Source organism: Mustelus asterias, chromosome 1, assembly GCF_964213995.1.
Source record: "Mustelus asterias chromosome 1, sMusAst1.hap1.1, whole genome shotgun sequence".
Lineage (NCBI taxonomy): Eukaryota > Metazoa > Chordata > Chondrichthyes > Carcharhiniformes > Triakidae > Mustelus > Mustelus asterias.
The window spans coordinates 121,773,474-121,796,969 of NC_135801.1; the positions used below are offsets into that span (position 1 = coordinate 121,773,474).

At 39.0% G+C, this 23,496-nt stretch overlaps 1 protein-coding gene across 11 annotated transcripts in view; it reads left to right on the forward strand.

The window, feature by feature from the left end:
- pcm1 (pericentriolar material 1) overlaps positions 1-23,496 on the forward strand; it is a 137,966-nt gene that overhangs the window by 85,447 nt on the left and 29,023 nt on the right. For 7 of the 11 annotated variants that reach the window (XM_078217806.1, XM_078217822.1, XM_078217831.1 and 4 more), the window contains 10 exons: positions 291-510; positions 2,109-2,254; positions 6,998-7,185; positions 9,037-9,214; positions 12,845-13,200; positions 13,577-13,723; positions 14,747-14,908; positions 18,913-18,969; positions 20,225-20,397; positions 20,479-20,613. In XM_078217806.1, the coding sequence (XP_078073932.1) occupies positions 291-510; positions 2,109-2,254; positions 6,998-7,185; positions 9,037-9,214; positions 12,845-13,200; positions 13,577-13,723; positions 14,747-14,908; positions 18,913-18,969; positions 20,225-20,397; positions 20,479-20,613 (1,762 nt within the window). The remainder of the gene's footprint in view (positions 1-290; positions 511-2,108; positions 2,255-6,997; positions 7,186-9,036; positions 9,215-12,844; positions 13,201-13,576; positions 13,724-14,746; positions 14,909-18,912; positions 18,970-20,224; positions 20,398-20,478; positions 20,614-23,496) is intronic. The other 4 variants (XM_078217892.1, XM_078217848.1, XM_078217868.1 and 1 more) reach the window with 2 other exon arrangements.

Consider the following 23,496-nt stretch of genomic DNA (forward strand, 5'->3'; position numbering starts at 1 on the left):
ATTCATGTGTATAAATAATTTGGACTCTAATCAATTTGTGCTTTGGTGTGACATCTAATTTGGGGGTCAAAGAGGGGTAGACAGAAAAGTAGAGACCGCAATCGGATCAGCCATGATCTTCTCAAATGACAGCAGGATTGAAGGGCCAAATTGCCATCTCATGTTCCTTATCCCTATGTTCGTATGTATGCTTATATGATGTGGTGACTGTTTTGCCTGTTGACCGGACCTTCCAACTCAATTAAGCTGTTTGTTGCATAACATACTTTTCCTATCTATCATTTCCATAGGTGTAAGGATAAGCGGACATGTTCTGTAGATGGGAACTATCGTCCATCCCCTAAAAACAAGCAACAGAATGTTGGTATGCGTCGGCAGGAAAACCTGCGCTGGGCAGCTGATCTTTCCTATGTGGAAGAGAGAGAACACTGGCAAGAACAAATAAACCAGCTGACAAGGCAATTAGAATTCAGCACAAACATGTGCCAGACCCTGATGCAGGACCAGCAGGTAGGAAGTATTTTTGGAAGATCATGCATATCCACCCCTCTTCTAACACCTCTCTGCCACTGCCTGAGAAGAGTGCACAGCTTTCGCATGCAACTGCTTTGCTGTTGATTGATTAAGAATGTGTCATATGAGCACTCTGCATCTTGTCATTGTGAGATGTGTGCAGATTGGAAGTAATTCAACAAAGCTGAGGTCAGCCTTCTTGGGAGAAAAAAGGTGACTTATGCAGTTCAGAAGTGGAAAGAATTTAGTTGAAGTTTGCTGACGGGCAGACTATAATGTGCCATTTGTTGTGGGGTAGTGTTAAGTAATATATTTTGTGGGGAGGAACAATAAATAGGAGTATGCACTCAGTAGAAAAGCACTAAAGTTTGTGGAGGGTTGAAAAATGCAATTCCTTGCAAGACTGAACAGGTAGATCAAGACGTAAAGGTAAACACCATTGAGCTTTAAAAAGAGGGCCATTGTGCATAGAAACATCTCAAGGCAATAGTTAGGCCTCAGTTAGCATTGTGTTCTGTGGCAGTAAACTTCAACTGCAAATCCACCAGGATGAGACACTAAAGTTACGTGGAAAGTGGAGAAGTTGGGCCAATTTCTATTGCAGTACAATGTGACCATTTCAAAGAGGTTTTTAAGAGAGGATTTTTTTGAAGGTTTGTCTGGTTCAAGTTCGGAAGTTGGGCCTTCAATTTGAAATAGCCGCCGAGAGGAGTGAAGTTCAGACAAATTTCCCCAAGTAGAAGGTTATTAGAGCATGGACTACTTGACCACAGGGAATAGTTGAGACGAAGAAAAATATGTAATTGGAATTCATATTTGAATCACAAAGAAGACAATGAGATCTATTTTAGACTGCTTGTGGTGGAAATCTGCTATACTCTACTGTGATTCTGAAGGATTTTGTTGCCAAGACTACCAAATTAGAAGGTAAGTACCAGGTTATATTTGGAGAAGAGGCAAGCGAGAATAAAAGTTCAGAATGTGGGTCTCTTTCAAAAGATCATTTGAGGGAATTAATTTTTTGCTTATGTATTCATATACAGTTAAACCAAAAGTTTCATTTAGTCATTTAATTAAATTTTTTTGAGTGGGGAGCGATCAGTTTTGATCCACTGCTGCCTTGCTGAGAAAATCAGTGCTGTGCTTCTCTAAATATATACAGTCCTGAAAGAATTTAATTGCAGTAGAATGATCCAGCTCTGATCTAAAGCGTACAAACATTATTTAGGATAAGTCATATTGCAGATTATTTTTTCATGTCAAATCAATTACTGTTTTGATGCGTTATCAGAAGTGCTGTGAAACTGTCAAGGGCCAATGTGAGTTTTAACCAAATATACATGCATTTGTAGACAATTCGGCAAAACAGTATTATTTCTTCTCTTATCTGTGATTTTCGTTTGTCCAGGAAAATTTGCATTGAAGATTTTTGGTTGTGTACATCATTCCAATAGTTTGCTTTACTGACGGAACTTGAGTTGCATCATAAACATGTTAGATTGCAGAAGATAGTTTTGTTTATGAAATATGTTTTACTGAAGTTTGATTCTGTGCTATTTTGTGTAGTTATAAATAAACTTTTTATTTCTATGCAGGCACTTTCGTATCTTCTGCAGACGTTCCTTACTGGCCCTTACAGTGTAATGCCCAGCAATGTTGGATCACCTCAGGTGCATATCATTATGCACCAATTAAACCAGTGTTACACGCAGTTGGCTTGGCAACAGAACCATGTGCAAAGGTGTTTTTTAAATTATTTGCGAGTATTTGAAGTTGGTATTTACTGGAAAAATAAGTGGCAATTTGTCTTAGACATGGGGAAAATAGTAAATTTTGTAAAATATACCCAAGTTGTGCTGATGTATAGATCTTAGTGAATGGTTTTCCAGGTGAGTTACTTTAGGGTACAGTGGTGTTGTTTTTCTTTATTCTTTCATAGGACATGGGTGTCACTGGCAAGGCCAGCATTTGTTTGTCTGTCCCTAACTACCCTTGAACTGAGTGAGTTGTTAGGCCTTTGCAGAAGGCATTTAAGAGTTAATCACATTGCTGTGGGTCTGGAATCATATGTAGACCAGACCAAGTAAGGATGGCAGATTTCTTTCACTAAAGGACATTAGTGAATCAGATGGGTTTTTCTGCCAATCAATAGTGTCATGGTCCCCATGACTGAGACTAGTTTTATATTTCACTTTTATTAATTGACTTCAAGTTCTACCAACTTGTGGTCTGTGTCCCGAAAGCATTAGATTGGGTTGCTGGATTACTAGTCCAGTGACATTACCATTACACCACCATTTTCTCTGATACACTAGCAATCCAGAGGATGAGAGTCCTGGTAATTTGTGGGCTAGCATTTGAGCTTCTTAATTGTTGTAAAAAATAAATCACCGCTGCCTTTCAGGCAAGGATAATGCCTGGTCTGGCCTGCAAATGGCTTCAGTGTCACATTTGCATTGTTGATCCTTAATTGTCTCTGAAATGGCCCAGCCAATCACACAGTTGTAAATGATTAGTAGAGTGAAAGAAAATAAGAACAGGCACAACACCAACAACTACTTTTATATTTGTAAAGCACCTTTGACATAAAAGTTACATCACAGAAGATTTTAGACGGGCAAAACCTTCATCAAAGAGGTAAGTTTTAAGGATTGTCTGAAAGGAATAAAACAAAGTGGAGAGGTGTGGGGAAGGCATTCCAGAGCTCAGTACTTGGTTACCCAAAAATCTGTCAACCTCAGCCTAGAATATACTCAACGACAGCTTCCACAGATTGAGAACTCCAATAGTTCACAACTTTTCAATTGAAGTAATTTCTGTTCATCTCACTGCTTATGGCCAATTCTTTATTCTGAGACTATGACACTATATGCTAAAATCCCAGCCAGAGGGGAAACTTCCTCAGAATCTACTGTTAATCCACTGAAGCAATGTTACATGTTTCAGTTAGAATATGTTTCTGATTCTTCTAAACTCCTGGGAATATAGCATATTAAGCTACCAAATAAACCTGTCGGACTTTAACCTGGTGTTGTTAGACTCCTTACTGTGTTTACCCCAGTCCAACGCCGGCATCTCCACAATATAGCATATTGTCATAGAAAGATCAACTCATCCCAGAAATCAGCCTAGTGAAGCTTTGTTGTACTCCCTCTAGGGCAATTATGTCTTCCTTTAGGTAAGCCAACCAAAATTTCATGCAGTACTGCAGGTCTGACCTCAATTGCTTGCCGTATCTGCATCATAACTTGTTGCGGTTCATGCACAAGGACATCCAGGTCTCCATGGATGCTCACACTTCCCAGTCTCTCGCAATTCAAAACATATTTTGCTCTTCACAGATAGCAGATGAAAGGCAATGTGGCTATGTTCTTGCCCATTCACTCAACTTGTCCATATCCATATTTGCATCCTCCTCACTGTTTACTTTCCAAACTAACTTTGTACCATGTCCAAATTTGTTAACGATACACTCGGTTTCCTTATGTAAGCAATTAGTATAGATTGTAGATAGCTGAGACCCCTAACATTGATCCTATGTTACCCGGCTAGTTATAGCCCGACTACTTGACAAATTCATGTTTATTTCTATTTTCTGTCAGTTAACTAACCCTCAGTCCATACAAATTTGTTATGCTAAACCTATGAGTCTTAATTTTATTTAATAACCCTTTGTGTGGCAACTTATTAAGTGCATTTACACCACAAGTGCACTACATCCGTGAGATCCACCATACAAATTGTATATTCAAAAAGTCTCTAACTCCATTAACTTGTCCGTGCCCTAAATCAGGGCTAGCTACTAAGCCAAGTTGTTCCAAAAAGCTGTGTCAGCATTCATCCTTTGTGCAAAAGTTTGTTTAGATGTCTGCAATCCAGAAAAAGCAGGACAAATCTAACCTAACCAGTTCTCATCCTATTGGACTCCCCTTGATCATCAGTAATAGATAGCACCAGCCATCTAAAGACAAACCTGCTGTCCGCTTACTTTGTGTTCTGTTGGGAACATTTGGTTCTGACACCTTATTACTGCCTTGACCCAGATAATGGAAGCCAGAGGTGGGAGGCGAGCGTTCCTTTCGGTGCCAAAGCAGCATTTGACCAAATATGGCATTGGGGAGCCCCAGCAGAACTAAGGTCCATGGGGATCTAAGAATATAAGAAATAGGAGCAGGAGTAGGCCATCTAGCCCCTCGAGCCTGCCCCGCTATTCAATAAGATCATGGCTGATCTGAAGTGAATCAGTTCCACTTACCCGCCTGCTCCCCATAACCCCTAATTCCCCTACCGATCAGAAATCCATATATCCGTGACTTAAACATATTCAACGAGGTAGCCTCCACCACTTCAGTGGGCAGAGATTCACCACCCTCTGAGAGAAGAAGTTCCTCCTCAACTCTGTCCTAAACTGACCCCCCTTTATTTTGAGGCTGTGCCCTCTAGTTCTGGTTTCCTTTCTAAGTGGAAAGAATCTCTCCACTTCTACCCTATCCAGCCCCTTCATTATCTTATATGCCTCTATAAGATCACCCCTCAGCCTTCTAAACTCCAACGAGTACAAACCTAATCTGCTCAATCTCTCCTCATAATCTACACCCTTCATCTCCGGTATCAACCTGGTGAACCTTCTCTGCACTCCCTCCAAGGCCAATATATCCTTTCGCAAATAAGGGGACCAAAACTGCACACAGTATTCCAGCTGCGGCCTCACCAATGCCCTGTACAGATGCAGCAAGACATCTCTGCTTTTATATTCTATCCCCCTCGCGATAAATGCCAACATCCCATTTGCCGCCTTGATCATCTGTTGTACCTGCAGACTGAGTTTTTGCGACTCCTGCACAAGGACTCCCAGGTCCCTTTGCACAGTAGCATGTTGTAATTTTTTTCCATTTAAATAATAATCCAATTTGCTATTATTTCTTCCAAAGTGAATAACCTCACATTTGTCAACGTTATACTCCATCTGTCAGATCCTCGCCCACTCACTCAGCCTATTCAAATCTCTCTGCAGACCTTCCGCTTCCTCCACCCAATCCACTTTCCCACTTATTTTCGTGTCGTCAGCAAACTTTGTTACCCTACACTCAGTCCCCTCCTCCAGATCATCTATGTAAATAGTAAACAGTTGAGGCCCCAGTACCGATCCCTGTGGCACGCCACTAGTCACCACCTGCCAACCAGAAAAGCACCCATTTATTCCAACTCTTTGCTTCCTGTCGGATAGCCAATCCCCAATCCATGCTAACACCCTACCCCCAACTCCGTGTGCCCCAATCTTCCACAGCAACCTTTTGTGAGGCACCTTATCGAACACCTTTTGGAAATCCAAAAAGGACTATGGAAAAGTAATAACTAAAACTTTCCAAACTCGCAAGTCAGTCTACTGTTTTAAACTCCAGCCTGCAAACATCTAAGCAAGACTCCAGGCTGATCAATAATCTGTATCAAATCTAAGTCTCCTTGAACTTTCTTTCTTTGGAGGATTCTGGCAGTGCTCGGGTGCTGCCAGGAGTTGGGTCCATGGTTAACTAGTTTGGTCGCTGTGCCCTGTGTGCCCTTGAAATATTGGGCCCTGGTACTCGCTTTTCTAAGTTGCTGAGGCTGCCCACCAGCAATAAGTTGTGGGACCTGATACTTGAAATTTTTTTTCAAATCCCAGAATATATGATGGAGAAAGTTGCCATTGCTGTCGACAGATTCAATGATCCTTTTCCCAGCCACCTTCAGCCTTTGCCAATTTCCTGGAAAATCTCATCCAATGAGTGACTTTCCAATCTAGTCTTATGGTTCAGTCATGGGCAATGAACTTTTTTTTTACAATGTAATTCAAGTTAAATGTGAGAAACCGTAGGTGTCAGTGTGGATGTGGTTTCTCATTAAATGTATGGAAACTTCCATTCGTACTCCATAGACTTAATCTCGTGTACTTGTTTTATTACTACTGCTTTTTAATGGAGCATGACATATACTTTGAGAACGTTTACTTATGTAAAGTTGGGAGACTATGTAACGAGTATTGCACCAAACAATATGCGGGTTCGCATTTTTTTGCCTCCTCTTCACCACAGAGTCCATTTTTAGTTTCTATTAAATTGAATTTAGTATGGTTTTGATACTGCTGGCTCTTGGTGTAACCATTTAATGCAGCAAAACCTGAGAAAATATGCCAAAATCATGAAAGCTGACCAATGGATGAACATTTTTAGACCATATCTTCCCAACAACTTATGAAATTACTGCCAACTGAAAAATCCAACATAGAAACAGCTGTTGTTGCCTAAAGTTGAAGTGGATTTGCACATGTTTTTGTTTTTCTTCCTTTTCTTAGGTAATGAACATCGAAGAATAATCTAATGATAATGTAACCAAAACTCTTAGTGCTTCTTTGTCTAAGCTTGTGGATACCTAAAGAGAAGAGATGATATAAGCTGATTTTTTTATCAGTAATACTGAATATTTGTTTGTTTCTGTATCTTGGTAGGCTAAAGCAGATGCTGAATGATCTTCTTCATCAACAACAGCAAGACAAAAAGCCAGAAAATCAGAGAGATAGCAGTGTACCACCACCTTCTCCAAGCAATTTTGTCTTCCCTTCATTTAGCTTTCCGTCCCCATCTTTAAATCCATTAAGCATGTCACGACTTCCAAATTGTTCCCCTTTTGTTCATGGTAAGTACTGCTATTTGTAGAAATTGTTGTCCTTGTATTGACTAAATTCCATATCGTATGATGCAAATAACATGAGAAAACAATTTTTGAATAACTTAATCAAATACTCTTGAGTGTTGGATCTATTTTAATTTATAGCAATTTGATTATTTTCCTAAGTTAGTTAACATATTCAGCAGTTTACTGTCAACCCTTGTGTTCTGGAGGGTTTTGTATATCGCAACAAACGCTGTTCTGTTCATCTTAAACATTGTACTCAAAACAAGTTTTCTTTTATTAAATTATTTGAATTAAATAGAGTTTCTAATGTTTTAGCTTGTATGACTTGAGGAGGCTAATGTTGTAAATTATTAACAGCTGGCTTTATGCCAAGGAGACCTAGTTTGATTGCTTAAAATTGGCTTAAATACTGTATATGAATGAATGAATTTCATCAGTTATTAATTTAGATGCTAGGTGTAGTATTATAGAAGGGTCTGGCATTGTATTTCCCAAGAAATGTGCATTTTTATGTTCTTGAAACTGATTGCATCGTGCCATGACTAGAGAGAATGTAGGCTTAGATTGTTTCACCTTGTTCTTAGGAGAAGATGCAGTGAAAAAGTGATGACATTATGCGCCCAATTTTACCATTTTTATTCTAAGTGCTGAATCTGGGCGTGATTCAGATTCGATTTGTAAACCTGTTCTCTGGTGCATCCATAGGCACTCAGCCTGAAAAAAAAGTCGCGAATCTGAATCGTGCTGTGAGCAGGGCTTATCGCTCTCAAAACGCTTCTGCTGATTGGAGCCTTCAACTGCGCATGCGCAGTGAAAAAAATTTGAAAAACACTCCCCTGCAACATTGCTCCCGGGCCACATAAAGCAGCCTGGGAGCGATGGCCCCCACAGACATCGCCCCACCCCCACAACATAACTGTCCCCCTTATCAAGTGGCAGCGGACCCCCCATTCTCTGCCCCCCACCAGAGATCCATCTGGCCAACCCCCCACCACCGATCTGAGTTAGAGATCCACCGGAAGCTCTGAACATACCTCTTCAGAAGCTGGAGCACCCGAAACAGATGTTTGCCAAGCATGTCTGTTTTGCGCTGAATCTGAACGGGCGAATGTGATGGTAAAGGGGGAAATGCAGGTAAGTTTGGACATCCAGCCCATTAAGTTAATTTAAATGCATGCAAATGCATTTAAATTGACATCACGCCCGTTTCAGGTGAGGTCCCAATCACGTCCATTTTCGGGCCTTGGTAAAGGGGGAATTGATGCAGGCACGGATCGCGCTATTTGCTTCATGCCCGACTTTACCAAGTTTTCGTGCCTGAAAATGGGCGCAACGCAATGGCAAAATTGGGCTCTATGATTCCAGTTTTCTCTCATTTTACAAGTGGCTGGTGTGTCTGTCTTTGCAGCAGTTCAGAAAGATTCAGTGCTTGAGATATTTTGGATTTGAGAAGTACAGGGTAAATGTGAATAATTTTGATTCATGTATTATTCAAAAATGTGATTATTATCCAAACAGTATGTCATAATTATCACTATCTTGTATTATTTTCTCACTCTTTTGCTCTACTTCTTGCCAACTTTCCATAACTAAAATGTGACCATGCAGGAGGCTCACATTTGGGGTAGGATAGTACTGGGTGGTCATTCTGTCAGAGAATGCATTTGATAAGTTCAGTACTATTGAATATCTAAACCCTCTTTTTTTAAAGTTGTAGTTCTGTAATTTTATTTATGACCTAAATGATAACATTGAGCTGAGAAACTACTTAGCTATTATATTTCGACTATTCGTTCAGAAGCAGCTCATGCAGTTAACTTTAATAATTAATTTGTCTTTTATCAAATGCAGGTTTTAACCTTAACCCAATATTCCCTCCTGGGTTTAGTGACCTGTCTCAAAATGTCAGTGTCCAAAGCAATGAACAACAACCACTTGTAACCGAGCACAGCATCTCTGGAAAAACAGAATACTTGGCCTTCCCAAAGCCATTTGAAAGTAATTCTCCAAAATGCAGAGAGAACAAGTGGTATGTACAGTGTTTTCAGTTTGCAATAAGGGGTCTTGCTGCTTTCACTTGGTAAAAATGCTTTTGTTTCTCTTATAGTTTGCTAGATTTGCTATTTAATCGAGAAATTATTTGCTAGCACATTAACAATATGTTTCTAATGTTTTTTTTGAGAAGAGTAAAGGCAAGGATATGTTGTTTCTCACTCCGTGCCTCTATTTTCTCTTTGCTGTAAAAAAAAGTGAAGAGGAAAACATCCCCTTAGTTTTCTTCAACTACTGGAAGACTATTTTGCCTGAGTCTGGGACTTATAATTTTTATATCTAGGTCAGCAAACCCATGAATGGGCACACTTGAGATATAGGTTGGTATGGTCGAATTGCTATTTTATAAATTTTAAGTATTTTGCATGAATATTGATGTAGTTGAATGTATGCAGTCTCAGGAGGAGGTTTAAGAGGATTACCAAAACTCATGGCCCTTGAGCGAAAGTATCTTCAAACAATCACCAGTTATGTCCTTCAACTTTCCTTTATAGGAGATTGGAAATAGCAGCAATTTGTATTTATATAGTGCCTTTAATGTAGCAAAATGTCCCACGGTGCTTTACAGGAGTGTTATCAAATAAACTTAAGGCAATTGGCAATGTACTTGCTATTGTAAGGTTTAGGGTTTTGAGATATAAAACCCTTCAAATTAAAACAAACTCTTAAGATCTGACTTTTGAAATTTCTAACACTAGGGTCCTCAGTTGTACTTGACCTACAAAGTACAAATGAGTAGTATTTATGAATCAAGTAGAATTTACTAAGCAAGATTTTGCATATACTTAACAAGCAGTGAAAACAACATAAAAGTTTTCATTTTTTCAAGATCCCAGGAAATTTTGATGTTGTCAGCACAGGCAATGTCCTCCTCCTTTGTCTTTGAAGTGATGTTGAACTGTGTTCAGAAGAGTCATACCCCAGAAGTTGTGGTATCCCAGTGCCAACAAGAATTATGATTTTTCAGCATGGTATCATAACCTGGAGCTTGGCCCGTGGCAAGCAAATCAATATCTTTGTTAAGCACCTTCACTCTGGGTTCAATATCCAGCACTGGAATGACAGTCAGGCTTCCAAACTGCTTAGATTAGAGGTGTCCAACCTTTCTCATGAGGATCCATGTTTCAATTTTTTTCTCACTCCAGGGCAGGTGAGCCAATTTCAGAAAGATAAGGCATTAGAAATGTATCTTGTTATTCACCAAAACAACAAAAGATGTGTTTTAGAGTTATAGAGGTTTACAGCATGGAAACAGGCCCTTCGGCCCAACTTGTCCATGCTGCCCTGTTTTTTGAGTTATCAATTGAGTTATCAATTGCCCGCATTTGGCCCATACCCGTCTATATCCATCTTACCCATGTAACTGTCTAAATGGTTTTTAAAAGACAAAATTGTACCCGCCTCTACTACTACCTCTGGCAGCTTGTTCCAGACACTCACCCCCTCTGTGTGAAATAATTTCCCCCCCGGATACTTTTGTATCTCTCCCCTCTCACCTTAAACCTATGCCCTCTAGCTTTAGACTCCCCTAAAAAACTCAATCAAATTTGTGAGACATGATTTTCCACACTCAAAGCCATGCTGGCTGTCCCTAATCAGTCCTTGCGTCTCTCAAAATACCTCCCAACAACTTACCCACCACAGATGTGAGGCTCACTGGCCTGTAGTTCCCAGGCTTTCCCCATTTTTTAACGAACCAGCTTCATATGAGAAGACTAATTTATTAGTTTACTTTCTTTTCACTATATTGAGGACTGGTTTAGTGAGATAATCTGGTTCGTAGCTGCGAGAGGTCGTAAGTGATTCCTAAATGACCTGACATTGCTAAACTAATCGGCCACCACGCATTTGATTTGCATCTCGTTTACCAATGCATGCATAACCCAGCATGATGTCTTTCTGCGAGCAACTCAGATCATCCACTCCCAAAGCATTGGCTGAGACTCTGGGATTCCTTCCCTTAAACTCAGCATCTTTTAAGATGAGGACATAAGGAGGTTGCAAAGGGACATGGATAGGTTAAGTGAGTGGGCAAATATCTGGCAAATGGAGTATAATGTGGGAAAATGGTTCATTTTGGCAGGAAGAATAAAAAATAAACTTGTTATCTAAATGGCGGGATATTGCAGAAATCTGAGATTCAAAGTGATGTAGATGTTTAGTGCACAAGTCACAAAAGGCTATAATGCAGTTACAGCAATAATTAGGAAAGCTAATAGAAGGTTATCATTTATTGTGAGAGGAATTAATTACTAAAATAGGCAGAATAGGTTTAAGTTGCACAGGGCACTGGTGAGACCATATCTGTGTACAGTATTGGTCTACTCATTTAAGGAAAGATATAAGTGCATGAGAAGCAGTTCAAGTAAAGTTTACTAGACTAATACCAGGAATTGGCAGGTTGGCTAATGAAAAGGAACGGGACCAATTTTATGCATATTGGAAGTACAAGGTAGCCACGTGGGGAAAAAAAAACATGTGGTTCATTTGAGGAAGAGAGTGGGGCCTGATCTGGGGAACCATCAGGTGTGTTCTGCTGCAGACTTGTATGCCATCTACTGGTCCCAAAGTCTCCAGATTGACGTTGTGAGTGGACTTCTTTTATGGTGTCCCTAATGTGATATTGTGTCTGTTCTCAACCCTTGAAAGGGTGGTACAGACAGGAACCCTCACAACAGTTAAGCATTTGGATGAATACTTGAATTTCTATAGCATACAAGGCTACAGACCGAGTGCTGGAAAATGGGGTTGGAATAGATTGGTGCTTCATTGCAGATACTGGCTTGAAGGGCCTCTTTCTGTGCTGTAAAATGCTATGACTCTCTGCAGCATGGAAGACTTTGATATGAGGATACCATTGCTGCTTTGATTGAGAATCAATCACTTCATGGTTTGTGTCCTCACCTAGTGCACACTAGGAAGTACTCTGTATCAGTCATCACTATGGTAGGCGTGTATTTTGTGAATGTTTTTCAGAGAATCATGCCTAATCATAATCGGATACGGCTGATGTCTATGCCCTGACCTTGGATGTTTCCCGAAATGTGGCATAGTTTGTTTTGAAAGAAGATGTTACTTACATAAAGCTTGTGTAGCAACAAATTACAAGTTGACTCTGTCTATTTTCATTTATATTTCTCAGTTCATGATGTGTGAGGTGGGAGTGCCATGCTTCATGGTCTGCACCCACTCTTGCATTGAAATACCCCAGTATGTAAAGATGTTCTGACTTGGGGATTCTGCTGATGGCAGTATCAAGCTCCTCGTAGAACTTGGCCTTTCACCTTTGTCATGGAGCACAACATCAGAGCATAGACACTCATGTGGTTAACTGACTCTATTTGAGTTGAGAGGCTGGTAAAAAGAACATATTCTAAATCATGCTGAATAATATTCAATAATTTTACAGGGCACAGCATTTATAGATCATGTATAGCAAAAAGTTCAATTATACAGAATAAATGCTCAAGAAACTTGTTAGAATTCACTTCACCGTGTTGCATTTTGTTCCAAATTGACTTACTTTCGCTCTAAATCAATAAAGTGTTTTTTCAATAACATGTCTGCTGGTTGTACTGATTTAGCTATATTTATTTTATTTGAAAAGGATCCAAAAGCAGGCTAAGGACGAGAGAGAGCAGAGTGAATTGATGTGGCTGAATGATTCAAAAGGTGAATTTGGACAATCGCCCAGACAAATGCAACCACCCACATCTTTACCACAAATGAGTATAAACAATCCAAAGCAACAAACACAATGCAAAAATCGGAAAAATTTTGAAGAATCATCCCTGGAAAGTTTTAGTAGTATGCCAGATCCGGTTGATCCTACCACTGTAACAAAAACATTTAAATCCAGAAAAGCATGTGCACAAGCCAGTCTCGCGTCCAAGGACAAAACTCCAAAGGGAAAATGTAAAAAGACCTATCTACTTCAGAAAAATCACCAAGAAATTAGTGCAGGTATGATTTTTGCTCTAGTTTATTTGTTGAGTACCCATGTGAATTCATTTTTTTTTTAAAAACCCTGATTACTCAGGACAACAGGTTGTGTATTATGGTAATGTGATTTATAAAAATGATCATAAATTGTGGAATAGGAAACCAAATATGCATTCCATTAGATTTGAAATCCAATATGGGAAAGTCAGATCTTTGGCACATAACTAAATAGCTAACCCGGGATTAGTAACGTTGAAAGTCTGCTTCTTGCTGTGGCGTTTGGTTTTATTATGTTCCCTCTGTTGGTGCTTTTACGCTTTTATTTGTCCTGATTAGAAGAGTAGTTTGTGTGTGGCTGATTCCTGCGTTTCTGTTTCTAAAATTGCCCATTTTTCAGGTAGCAAGATCTTCGACCAGAATAAAGTGGATCAAAAACTACTACTGAGACAAATTTGCCAATTTTTAAAATGGAATTACGATTTGGAACAGAGATGCTACCATTCTGTGATTCAAGATACAATCTGTCACTGCAAGCAGCTTATTTGTAATGGTGTTAACTATTATTATAGGGAGAAAACTTCTCTAATTTCTAACAAAGCAATTTCAGCAAATTGATATTTAATTTTAAACCCCTTTTCTCCATCCTGTGACGTCTAAATGAATGTGACCACTCTTAAGATGAATGAATTTGACATTATAGCGTGATTTCTAAGTGAAGCTGCTTTGGATAGATTTTGTGCATCTGAATTTTGTTGCACAACCAGTGGCAAACCTAAAGGTTAATCCTTCTGAAGATGTTATATTCAACTTGAAACATTAACTCTTTTTCTCTCGCCACAAATGCTGCCAGACCTGCTGAGTATTTCCAGATTCTTTATTTTTTTAACCCTAAATTTACTTGTTGGATGCATTGAGGTCATATGTTCTGTCTTTTAATGCATCTTTCCAGTGACAGCAAGTTGGCAAATATACTTGCAACTGGCACCAGCTGCACACGTTATATGCATTGAGAGCCAGTGCCACATAAAACTAATGTAAAAGCAATTGCTAATAATCTGTTAGTATGTTGCATTCTATAATAGATTCTGAACCTTCTGTTTTCTGAAGGTGTTAACTGATCTTGCTGTAAAAGGTTGACTGATAACCTGATATTCTGTTAGACTGTATGAGATGAGAATTGCTATACTACACAGCATTTCATAACTAATGGGATGAATTAGGTGGCAAATAATGCTGGCAGTATCAGGCTGAACCAAGTATTGTTTGCACTAATATTTTGCAATTTACGGTACAATTTGTGAGCATCAGTTTAACTAACAGCATTTTTTTAAATGCACTAGATGCTTATTATAGATATTGAGGGTAAAATTACTCCCCATAGTTGTAGAACTATCCCAGTGGCATTGACTTTTCAAATAGACCAATTTTTCCAGGTAAATTTTAAAAGTGATAAGTTAACCCTCATTCTATGGAAATATTGCAGTAAAATACTTGAGAAAATACTTAAGTATGTGAATTAGTATTTATTTTTTAAGTCTTGTTATTAAGCTCGAGCACTTTCTGTTAGGTTTTGAATCTGCAAGCATTTCCAGTGCAAGTGAAAGTTGTAGAGAAAAAATCTGCCACTCCACACAGACAGAAGAATTTTTAAAACCTCAGACTTGTAGTACAACCAAAGATGAAATGGAGGAAAAGTCAAAACGAAAGAAATCAAGTGACCTGTCCTCTGGTATGTTATGATGGTGTTAGTTCATGTTTATTTTATCTATACTGCCAATATACTGTAAAAGTGAGATTCTGAGGTTAATATGAAAATCTCTTGTAACTAAAATAATAGTTTTCTGTGACAGCCATCACTGAATAATATCAATTACTATTGTAATAATTGTATATTAGCAATACCCAAGCTATTTTAAAAGTAACTAGATTTATAAGTGAAGCCTTTTGGATCAGATGCTTGAATACTAAAGCTGCTTAACCAGAGTAGATTCTAAATAATTTTGAAGCAGGTTGGGGAGGTATCCCTTTTAAATTGTGGAATAATTTTCCGAGAATTTTGTTGGTCCCTTGTGTGCATGTACTCAAATTAGTGATCTTTCCTGCCATTTGCACTTCCAGCTCAGTGACCACGTTGTTGCAAAGAGGAGCAAATAAGTGGAACAGTATCAGAATACTTGTAGGCCATTATTTTAATTGAGTTGTTCCAAGTGCAAATGTAACCACAAGATGGTGGAGTTTACATGGGAAACAGCATAATGCCTATCCTGTTGATGTATTCAGTTTTAATATAAATTATTATATTTTTAAAATGTGCAGTGTACAAATTTGGAATTTCACTTCTGAATATAGTCAATGTGGCATACAATTGCTTGGCAGAAACATGTGAAGCTGATTTACTATTTGTTGAAATGAATGGCAAATGACCATTTGCTTCACTCAGAAATTCATACTGGTCTGAAATGTAAAGCAAAATAGTGACCCAGATATTTCAGTTAGTGGCAACCCATGAAGTTCTAGCTAGTTCTGTGATACAGATTTCCCCTTTGACAACAGTTGTTTAAACCTGGTACGAAGTCAAGGTATTAAACAACCAAATCACATTAAAGCATTCTCTCAACAAACCAGGAAATGAAAAGCAGTAAACCCATTTAATTTTAAATTTCAGGTGGCAATAAATTTGGAGCTTATTTGGAATAAGTTAGAAACCAAAATGATACTTTTAAAATATGTGCAATTTTTAATCATATGGAGCATTTGAGATTGCATAAATAGAAAAATAGCTTTTCGGACCAACAAGAGTCTTTAACAGCAATTATGAAATTAATACATCATTAAAAACCAAGTTGCATCTCATTCAACAAGGTGTAACTTTTGCAAGGATTTTTACAGCAAGATGTAACAGTTGTACAAGAGTGGAGATTCGCATCAGTTCAAAATTTTCTCGTTGACTTCAGTCTGGTGAGGGCCTCAGTGGCATACCCGCAATAGCATACCTTCTGGAGAAGTGTAAAATAACTGACAACTTCTGCATGTGCAGATTCCCGAAGTTGCTGTGGAGTGACGCCAGTAAATGCTGACACCTTTGCTACCATTTTCATTGCAAATTCCAGACCATTATATTTAACTACCACAACACAACTCCACGAGCACACCTCATTGGAAGAGAGGAATGGGAGAACGTTACCTTTTTTATGATTAAATTAATGTACCATAGGAAATGAAAGTAGACTTACCACTTCATAGCCCTTATTATGTCTTTTCAGTTGAATGGGAAGATGGAGTACAAGTGACCTATAATGATTGGCTAATGATTTTCATTTCCCTTGTGTGTCCCTTCTCAGTGAATCACTGTTTGGTTGGGATTGAAAATTATGTTAAGTTGCTGTTACCTTACTTTAGTAATCCTAAAGGGAAGATTTGATGTTAAATTTTGTCAGAAATTGGCAACTTTTCATGTAACAGTTGAAAGACACCTCAATATGGATTTTATTTGTAAACAGTTTATTTTAAGGAAATACTCTTGTTTTAGACTTGCATCAAATTTGTTTGATTAATTTGTTTAATTAAGTTTGGGCTAAATTTAAATTCATTCATGAGGTGTGGATGTTCATGGCTAGGTGCTGTCTGAGGAGGCTTGGAGAGTACCTGCAGTTTATCCTGTAGATCGGGTACACATTGCTACCATTGTGTGTCAATAGTAGAGGGAGTGAATGTTGGTGGAAGGGATGCCAGTCAAGCCCGATGCTTTTGTCCTGGATGGTGGCGAGCTTCTTGAGTGTTGTTGGAGCTACACTCATCCAGGCAAAGGGAGAGTGTTCCGTCACACTCCTGACTTGTGGCTTATGGACAGGGAGTCAAGAGTGAGCTGCAGAATTTGTAGCTCCTGAGCAGCTCAGTATTTATATGGCTAACCCAGTTCAGTTTCTGGTTGATAGTAACCGCCAGGATGTTGGTAGCGGGCATTCAATTAAGCTAATGCCATTGAATATCATGGGGCAATGATTAGATTCTCTCTTGTTGGCTATAGTCATTGTCTGCAACTTGTTATTTGCCACTTGTTAGCCCAAGACTGGAAATTGTCCAGACCTTGTTGCATTTTGACATGGACTGCTTCAGTATCTGAGGAGTTGCAAATGGTGCTGAACATTGTGCAATCATCATGACCTTATGGTGATGGACGGTCATTGATGAAGCAGCGAAAGATGGTTGGACCTCAGACACTACCTTGAAGAATTCCTGCAGTGATGTCCTGGAACTGACATGATTGACTCTCCAACAACCACATCCATCTTCCTTTGTGCTCAGCATGACTCCAACCAGCAGAGAGTTTTCCCTTTGATTCCCATTGACTCAAACTTTGCTTGGGCTCCTTAATGCCATTCTTGATAAAATGTTTCCTTGATACCAAGGGCAGTCACTGCCATCTCACCACTTGGAGTTCAGCTTTTTTGTCAAAGGTTTGAACCTATGCTGTGATGAGGTCTGAAGTTGAGTAATCCTGGCAGAAACCAAACTGAGTGCCAGTGAAAAGGTTATTGTAAGCAAGTGCCACTTGATTACGCTGTTGATGACCGTTTCCATCACTCGACAGATGTTCGAGAGTAGACTAATGGGGTGGTAATTGGTTGGAATGGATTTGTCCTGCTTTTTGTGTACAGGGCATACCGAGCAGTTTTCCACATTGCCTGTTAGTTGCCAGTGTTGTAACTGTTCTGGAACAGTCTGGCTAGGGGTGCGGCAGGCTCTGGAGCATAAGTCAGTAGTAGTATCATGAGAATGTTGTGAAGACCCATAACCTTTGCAGTACCTTTGCAGTCTTCAGCCATTTCTTGATATCATCTGGAGTGAATCGAATTGGCTGAAGACTGGCATCTTATGATACTGGAGATTTCTGATGGAGATGGATCGTTCACACTGCATTTCTGGCTGAAGATTGCTGTTATAACTTGAGGTGAGTTCAGCAAGCACAGATGTGTAGTTAATAAATAGCAACTTGGATTAAATATATCCAATTGAGAAAGTGTATTCAATCCTGCAGGTTTTTTAAATCCAATGGCTTGTTTAGAAGGTATCAAGAATCTTGACACTTGGTATTGTTTTAGAATAGGGCTGTTGAGCTGGTTTACTTGGAGAATGGTCATGAACTGTCAATGATGCAGTTCATAAATTTGTCTGTCTGAATTATCCTACTCTCTCGATAAAGAGGATGCTGTGCTTTGTTGAGAAGAAATATTTAATTCTGTATTTTAAATTTGTTGCTTCTTGTTTGTCCCTATTCATGCAATTAGTTGTATGTTGTGAATTTTGTAATATCTTGTTACATTGTTGATGTATTAAAAATAAGATCTAATTTATCAGTTTTGGGCAACAGAAAACTAAGTGTTCAAGTATTTTTATTAATGAAGCAGTTTTTAATGCAAAAAATGTGTCGTCATTGATCTACTGGCACTAAATGTGTATTAACACTGGTACACTTTGTGGGATGCATTTCACCTAAAGTCCATCTAAAAGCTGTTATTTACTTTAGAAGTGCTTTGCTGCTGCAGCATTATTTTCAAAATGAGCATGAAATAGTTCCATTTAGTTTTATGTGTGCATGCAATATTTCTTGCTTTTTTGTTGAGGCTTCATTTCTCGCTTTTAATCCCTTCTTACAATGCAGTAGATAATTTTCCCACTCCAGTATATTGTTCAGTACAGATTACTACCTGTCTCTGTCTCCGTTTCCTACAGCACACACAAGGGGAGCACTGCTCGAATCTAACAAAAATGCATGCAGTGAAGCACCAGGTAATGTACTGAACTCAGTGTTACTTTTAATCAAATAACTGAACAATATATTTATTTTTGGGCTTTTATTTTGAGCTGAGCTGTGTTGTGTTTACTATTTTTTTTCTTAATTTGGCTGTCTCTAATTACTGTTAATGTATTAAAGTCCAGTTGTTTTATAACTAGGCTTTTCTCTGCAATTCAGTTAAATTAAATGATTTTTAAAAATGAGTCTGATTTAAATGGATTTCTATTTTTGCTTGAGGTGTTTAAGGAAGCAACAGAATTTAGCTTTAGACACCAAAGGTCATTATTAATGCTTGGGATGTGGAGGTCATGAAAAATACAGCACCAACTGCCCATACCCAGTTGCTTTTGGAAAGGTGGTGATGAGCTACTATTTTCAACCACTGCAGTACATGTATTACTCCCACAGTGCTGTTCAGTGGGAAGTTCTAGGATTTTGACTCAACAGTGTTAAAGAAACAGCAATTAAACCATCAACAACTGTATTTATTTATATAGCACCTTCCCAGGGCATATCACAAGACAATTATCAAACAAAATTTGACACCGAGACATATGTTATTCGGGCAGAGGAGCAAAGGCTTGATTAAAGGAGTGGGTTTTAAGAAGCACTTTAAAGCAGACAGAGGTTTCGAGAAGGAATTCCTGAGTGGCGTGGTAGCACAGTGGTTAGCACTGCTGCCTCACAGCACCAGGGACTCTGGTTCAATTCTGGCTTTGGGTGACTGTGTGGAGTTTGCCTATTCTCCCCGTGTCTGCATGGGTTTTGTCCGGGTGCTGCTATTTCCTCCCACAGTCCAAATATGTGCAGGTTGGGTGGATTGGCCATGCTAAACTGCCCCTTAGTGTCCAAAGATGTGTAGGTTAGATGAATTAGCCTTGGTAAATGCATGGGATTGCAGGAATAGGGCGGGAGGTGGGCCTGTGCAAGATGTTCTTTCGGAGAGTTGGTGCAGACCCAATAGACTGAATGGCCTTCTGTGGTTCTATGGATTTTAGCTTATAGCCCTGATAGCTGAAACAATGGCTGCAAATGATAGACGAATCAGGAGTGGTCAACAAACCAGGATAAGTACTCACTGATGAAATATACTTGATAAAACTGCAAAACATTTGCTGAGCCTTTAACGTTTCTTAATTTGAATGAGAAAGTTAGCATGTTAGATAATTAAGGTCTCTATTTCATGATCAGTTTTTCAATATTGTTGTCTGCTGCTAATTTTTTTAAGTTCTGTTCGCTCTGTTACAGAAACTGGTAGTGACTTTTCCCTCTTTGAAGCTCTACGTGACAATATCTATTCTGAGGTGGCAACTTTAATTTCTCAGAATGAATCGCGACCCCATTTTCTCATTGAACTTTTCCACGAGCTCCAGTTGCTTAACACTGATTACCTTCGACAGCGGGCTCTTTATGCTTTACAGGTACTGGGCATCTAAATAATGAATCATACATCAAAAATATGTTATTTTATTCTCTTTTAAAAACATTCCTTTGCAACACAGGACATAGTAACGAGGCATCTTTCAGAGAAGAGCTGTAAAGAAGGGGAGCATACTTTATCACGGAATTCCGCTGTATGGATGACATGTAATTCAGAACTCACTCCGAGTGAAAGCCTAGCAACAAGTGATGATGAGGTGAATATTTTTGTGAGATACAAAACCAACTTTGCAAGGTTTGATTCAGAAATTTGTGTTGCATTAAAGAAGTCAAAAAATCTGAATGTGCCAATGTAGTTTTACTCTTGGTGCTAGCATGTTATTTCTCCCAGAATTTCATGTTGTTTTAACTGATGACACGTGTAAGGGCAAATCTGTGGTGTGAATCGTATTTATATTGAAATCAGGACTTAGTCACTGCTCCTGATGTGTGGGACTTGCCTTCCTGGAGACAGCCACAAAGTATACTTGCCAGCTTCACTGAAACCAGTTCCAATGAAGACTTTTCAGAAAATTCATGAAGTTTGTTACATTTATCTTAACTGTGACGGAAGATAGCACAACTGGTTATTTACAACAGGTTTCTGACAACCCTATCGCAGGAAACATCTTTCCTGAGTGGTGAAAATGTGGGATCCACTGTCACAGGAAGATTTTTTCTCTTTATTCTTTCATGGAGAGCAGGCTTCACTGGCTTGGCTAGCATCTGTTGCCCATCCCTAATTGCCTTTGAACTAAGTGGCTTGCCATGCCATTTCAAAGGGAAGTTTAGAGAGCTGTAGGTCCAGAGTTTAGTAGCCCATACCAGTCAGGATTGAAAATTTCCTTTGTTAAATAACATTCGCAAAATCAGATGGATTTTCATGACAAATGACTTAGTCATGGTCAGCATTAGTGAGAACAGCTTTATATTCCAGATTAATTAATTGAATTAAAATTCCACCAGTTTCCATGGTGGGGTTTGAATTTTTGTCCTCAGGACATGGATTTAGGTCTCTGGATTACTAATCCAATGACGTTACTACAATGTCGCCGTCTCCCCAAATTGGTTAAAACAAATATCCTAAGACAATTGCCCTACAAGAGGGAACATTCTCTACACATCTACTTTGTCAATCCCCTTTATCACCTCAATTAGATCTCCTCTCATTCTTCTAAACGCCAGGGAGTAAAGGCCCAAAGTGCCCAATCCCTCTTTGTAAGACAAGTCCCTCATCCCTAGAATCAATCTAGTAAACCACCTCTGAAACGCCTCCAATGCAACTACATCCTTCCTCAAGTAAGGGGGCCAAAACTGTATACAGTGTTTTAAGTGCACTCTCACTAATACTTTGTACAGTAGCAGCAACACTTCACTACTTTTATATTCTATTCCTTTAGCAATAAATGACAAGATTCCATTTGCCTTCCTTATTACCTGCTGCCCCTGCATATTAGTTTTCTGCATTTCATGCACAAGGACACCCAGATCCTTCTGCACCAAAGCACTCCAAAGTTTCTCTCCATTTAGATAATAATTTGCTTGTGTATTTTTCCGACAAAAATGGATAACCTCACACTTATCCAAATTAAACTCCCATCTGCCAAATGTTGCCCCATTCACTTAACTTATCTATATCCATTTGTAACTTTCTTATTTCATTGTCACAACTTACTATCTTACTTATTTTAGTGTCATCTGCAAATTTGGCTGTCGTACATACTGTCCCTGCATCCAAGTCATTAATATAGGTTGTAAATAGTTGGGGCCCAAGGCCCGAACCATGTGGCATGCCACTAGTTATTGCCAACCTGAAAAAGACCCATTTATCCTGACTCTCTGCTTTCCGTAGGTTAGCCAGTTCTCTATCCAAGCTAATAAATGATCCATAATCCCATGTCATCTAACCTTGTGGATTAACCTTTTATGTGGCACTTTATCAAATGCCTTCTGGAAGTCCAGATATGCTACATCTACAGGAGTACCATTATCCACCTTGCTTGTTACATCTTCGAAGAACTCAAGCAAATTAGTCAAACATGATTTACCTTTCATAAATCCATGCCAACTGATGGAATGCATTTTGACTTTCTAAATGTCCAGTTATTACTTCTTTAATAATGGATTCCAACATTTTCCCAATGATAGATGTTAAACTAATTGTTCTATTGTTTCCTATATTTTGCCTTCCTGCCTTTTTGAATAAGGGCGTTTTATTAGCTTTTCCCAATCCACCGGAACCAATCCCGAGCGCAGATTTGGGACACAATAACAAGCTCAAGCATTTTGGAGAGCAAAGGGAGTTTGCAAGGGTACAATTAAAAGAAGAAAGAATGTGGAAAAAATCAAGAAGTGAAATATAAAGAACAGAAAACTAAAGAACCATCAGCATTAAAGGAATAGGGGCAGAGGTGAAAATGTGGGTGAATAAAAGAAAATGTGGGAAACAGAAATAAGGTTATGATTGCAAATCAACATTAGTGGATAAGGGGCAAGAGTGTGTTAAATGCCGGAGGAGAGTACATATCTGAGAAGTCAGAGGAAGAGAAAGAAAATGTTGAATTGCAAAAATAAAGAGTTGCTTTTTAGTGACAGTTCAGTTTTGTAAGAACATTTGGTAACATGTTAAGCTCTCCATATCCTGGACAGAAGAGAAACACTTTTGGAAGGAATGGAGAAGGGAGCCCATTGAAGGGAGAATGGAAATTCTAAGGAGAAGAGACAGACTCTTGAATGTAGTTAAGTGAATGCAAAGGGACACTTTGGGAGGGGAAAGGAGAGAGGAATGAACAAGCTTGCATTCCTCTTGTCCCTTCCATGACCCAAGTATGTCCCAAAGTACTTTACAGCCAATGATTGATTTTGAAGTCTGTTTGTTATTATGGAGCGGGGGAAGGGGGGGGGGGGGAGGGGGGAGCGGGGGCAAACATAATAGCCAATTTGAACATAGGAAGGTGTCTCACAAACAATGAAACAAATGACTGGATAATGTGTTTTGGTGGTATTATTTGAGGAAATAATGTTGACCAGTACAGTGATGAGCAGAGTATTTCTTCCAAATAGTACAGATATTAGTCATTGCATTACACTTGCAGCCGAGT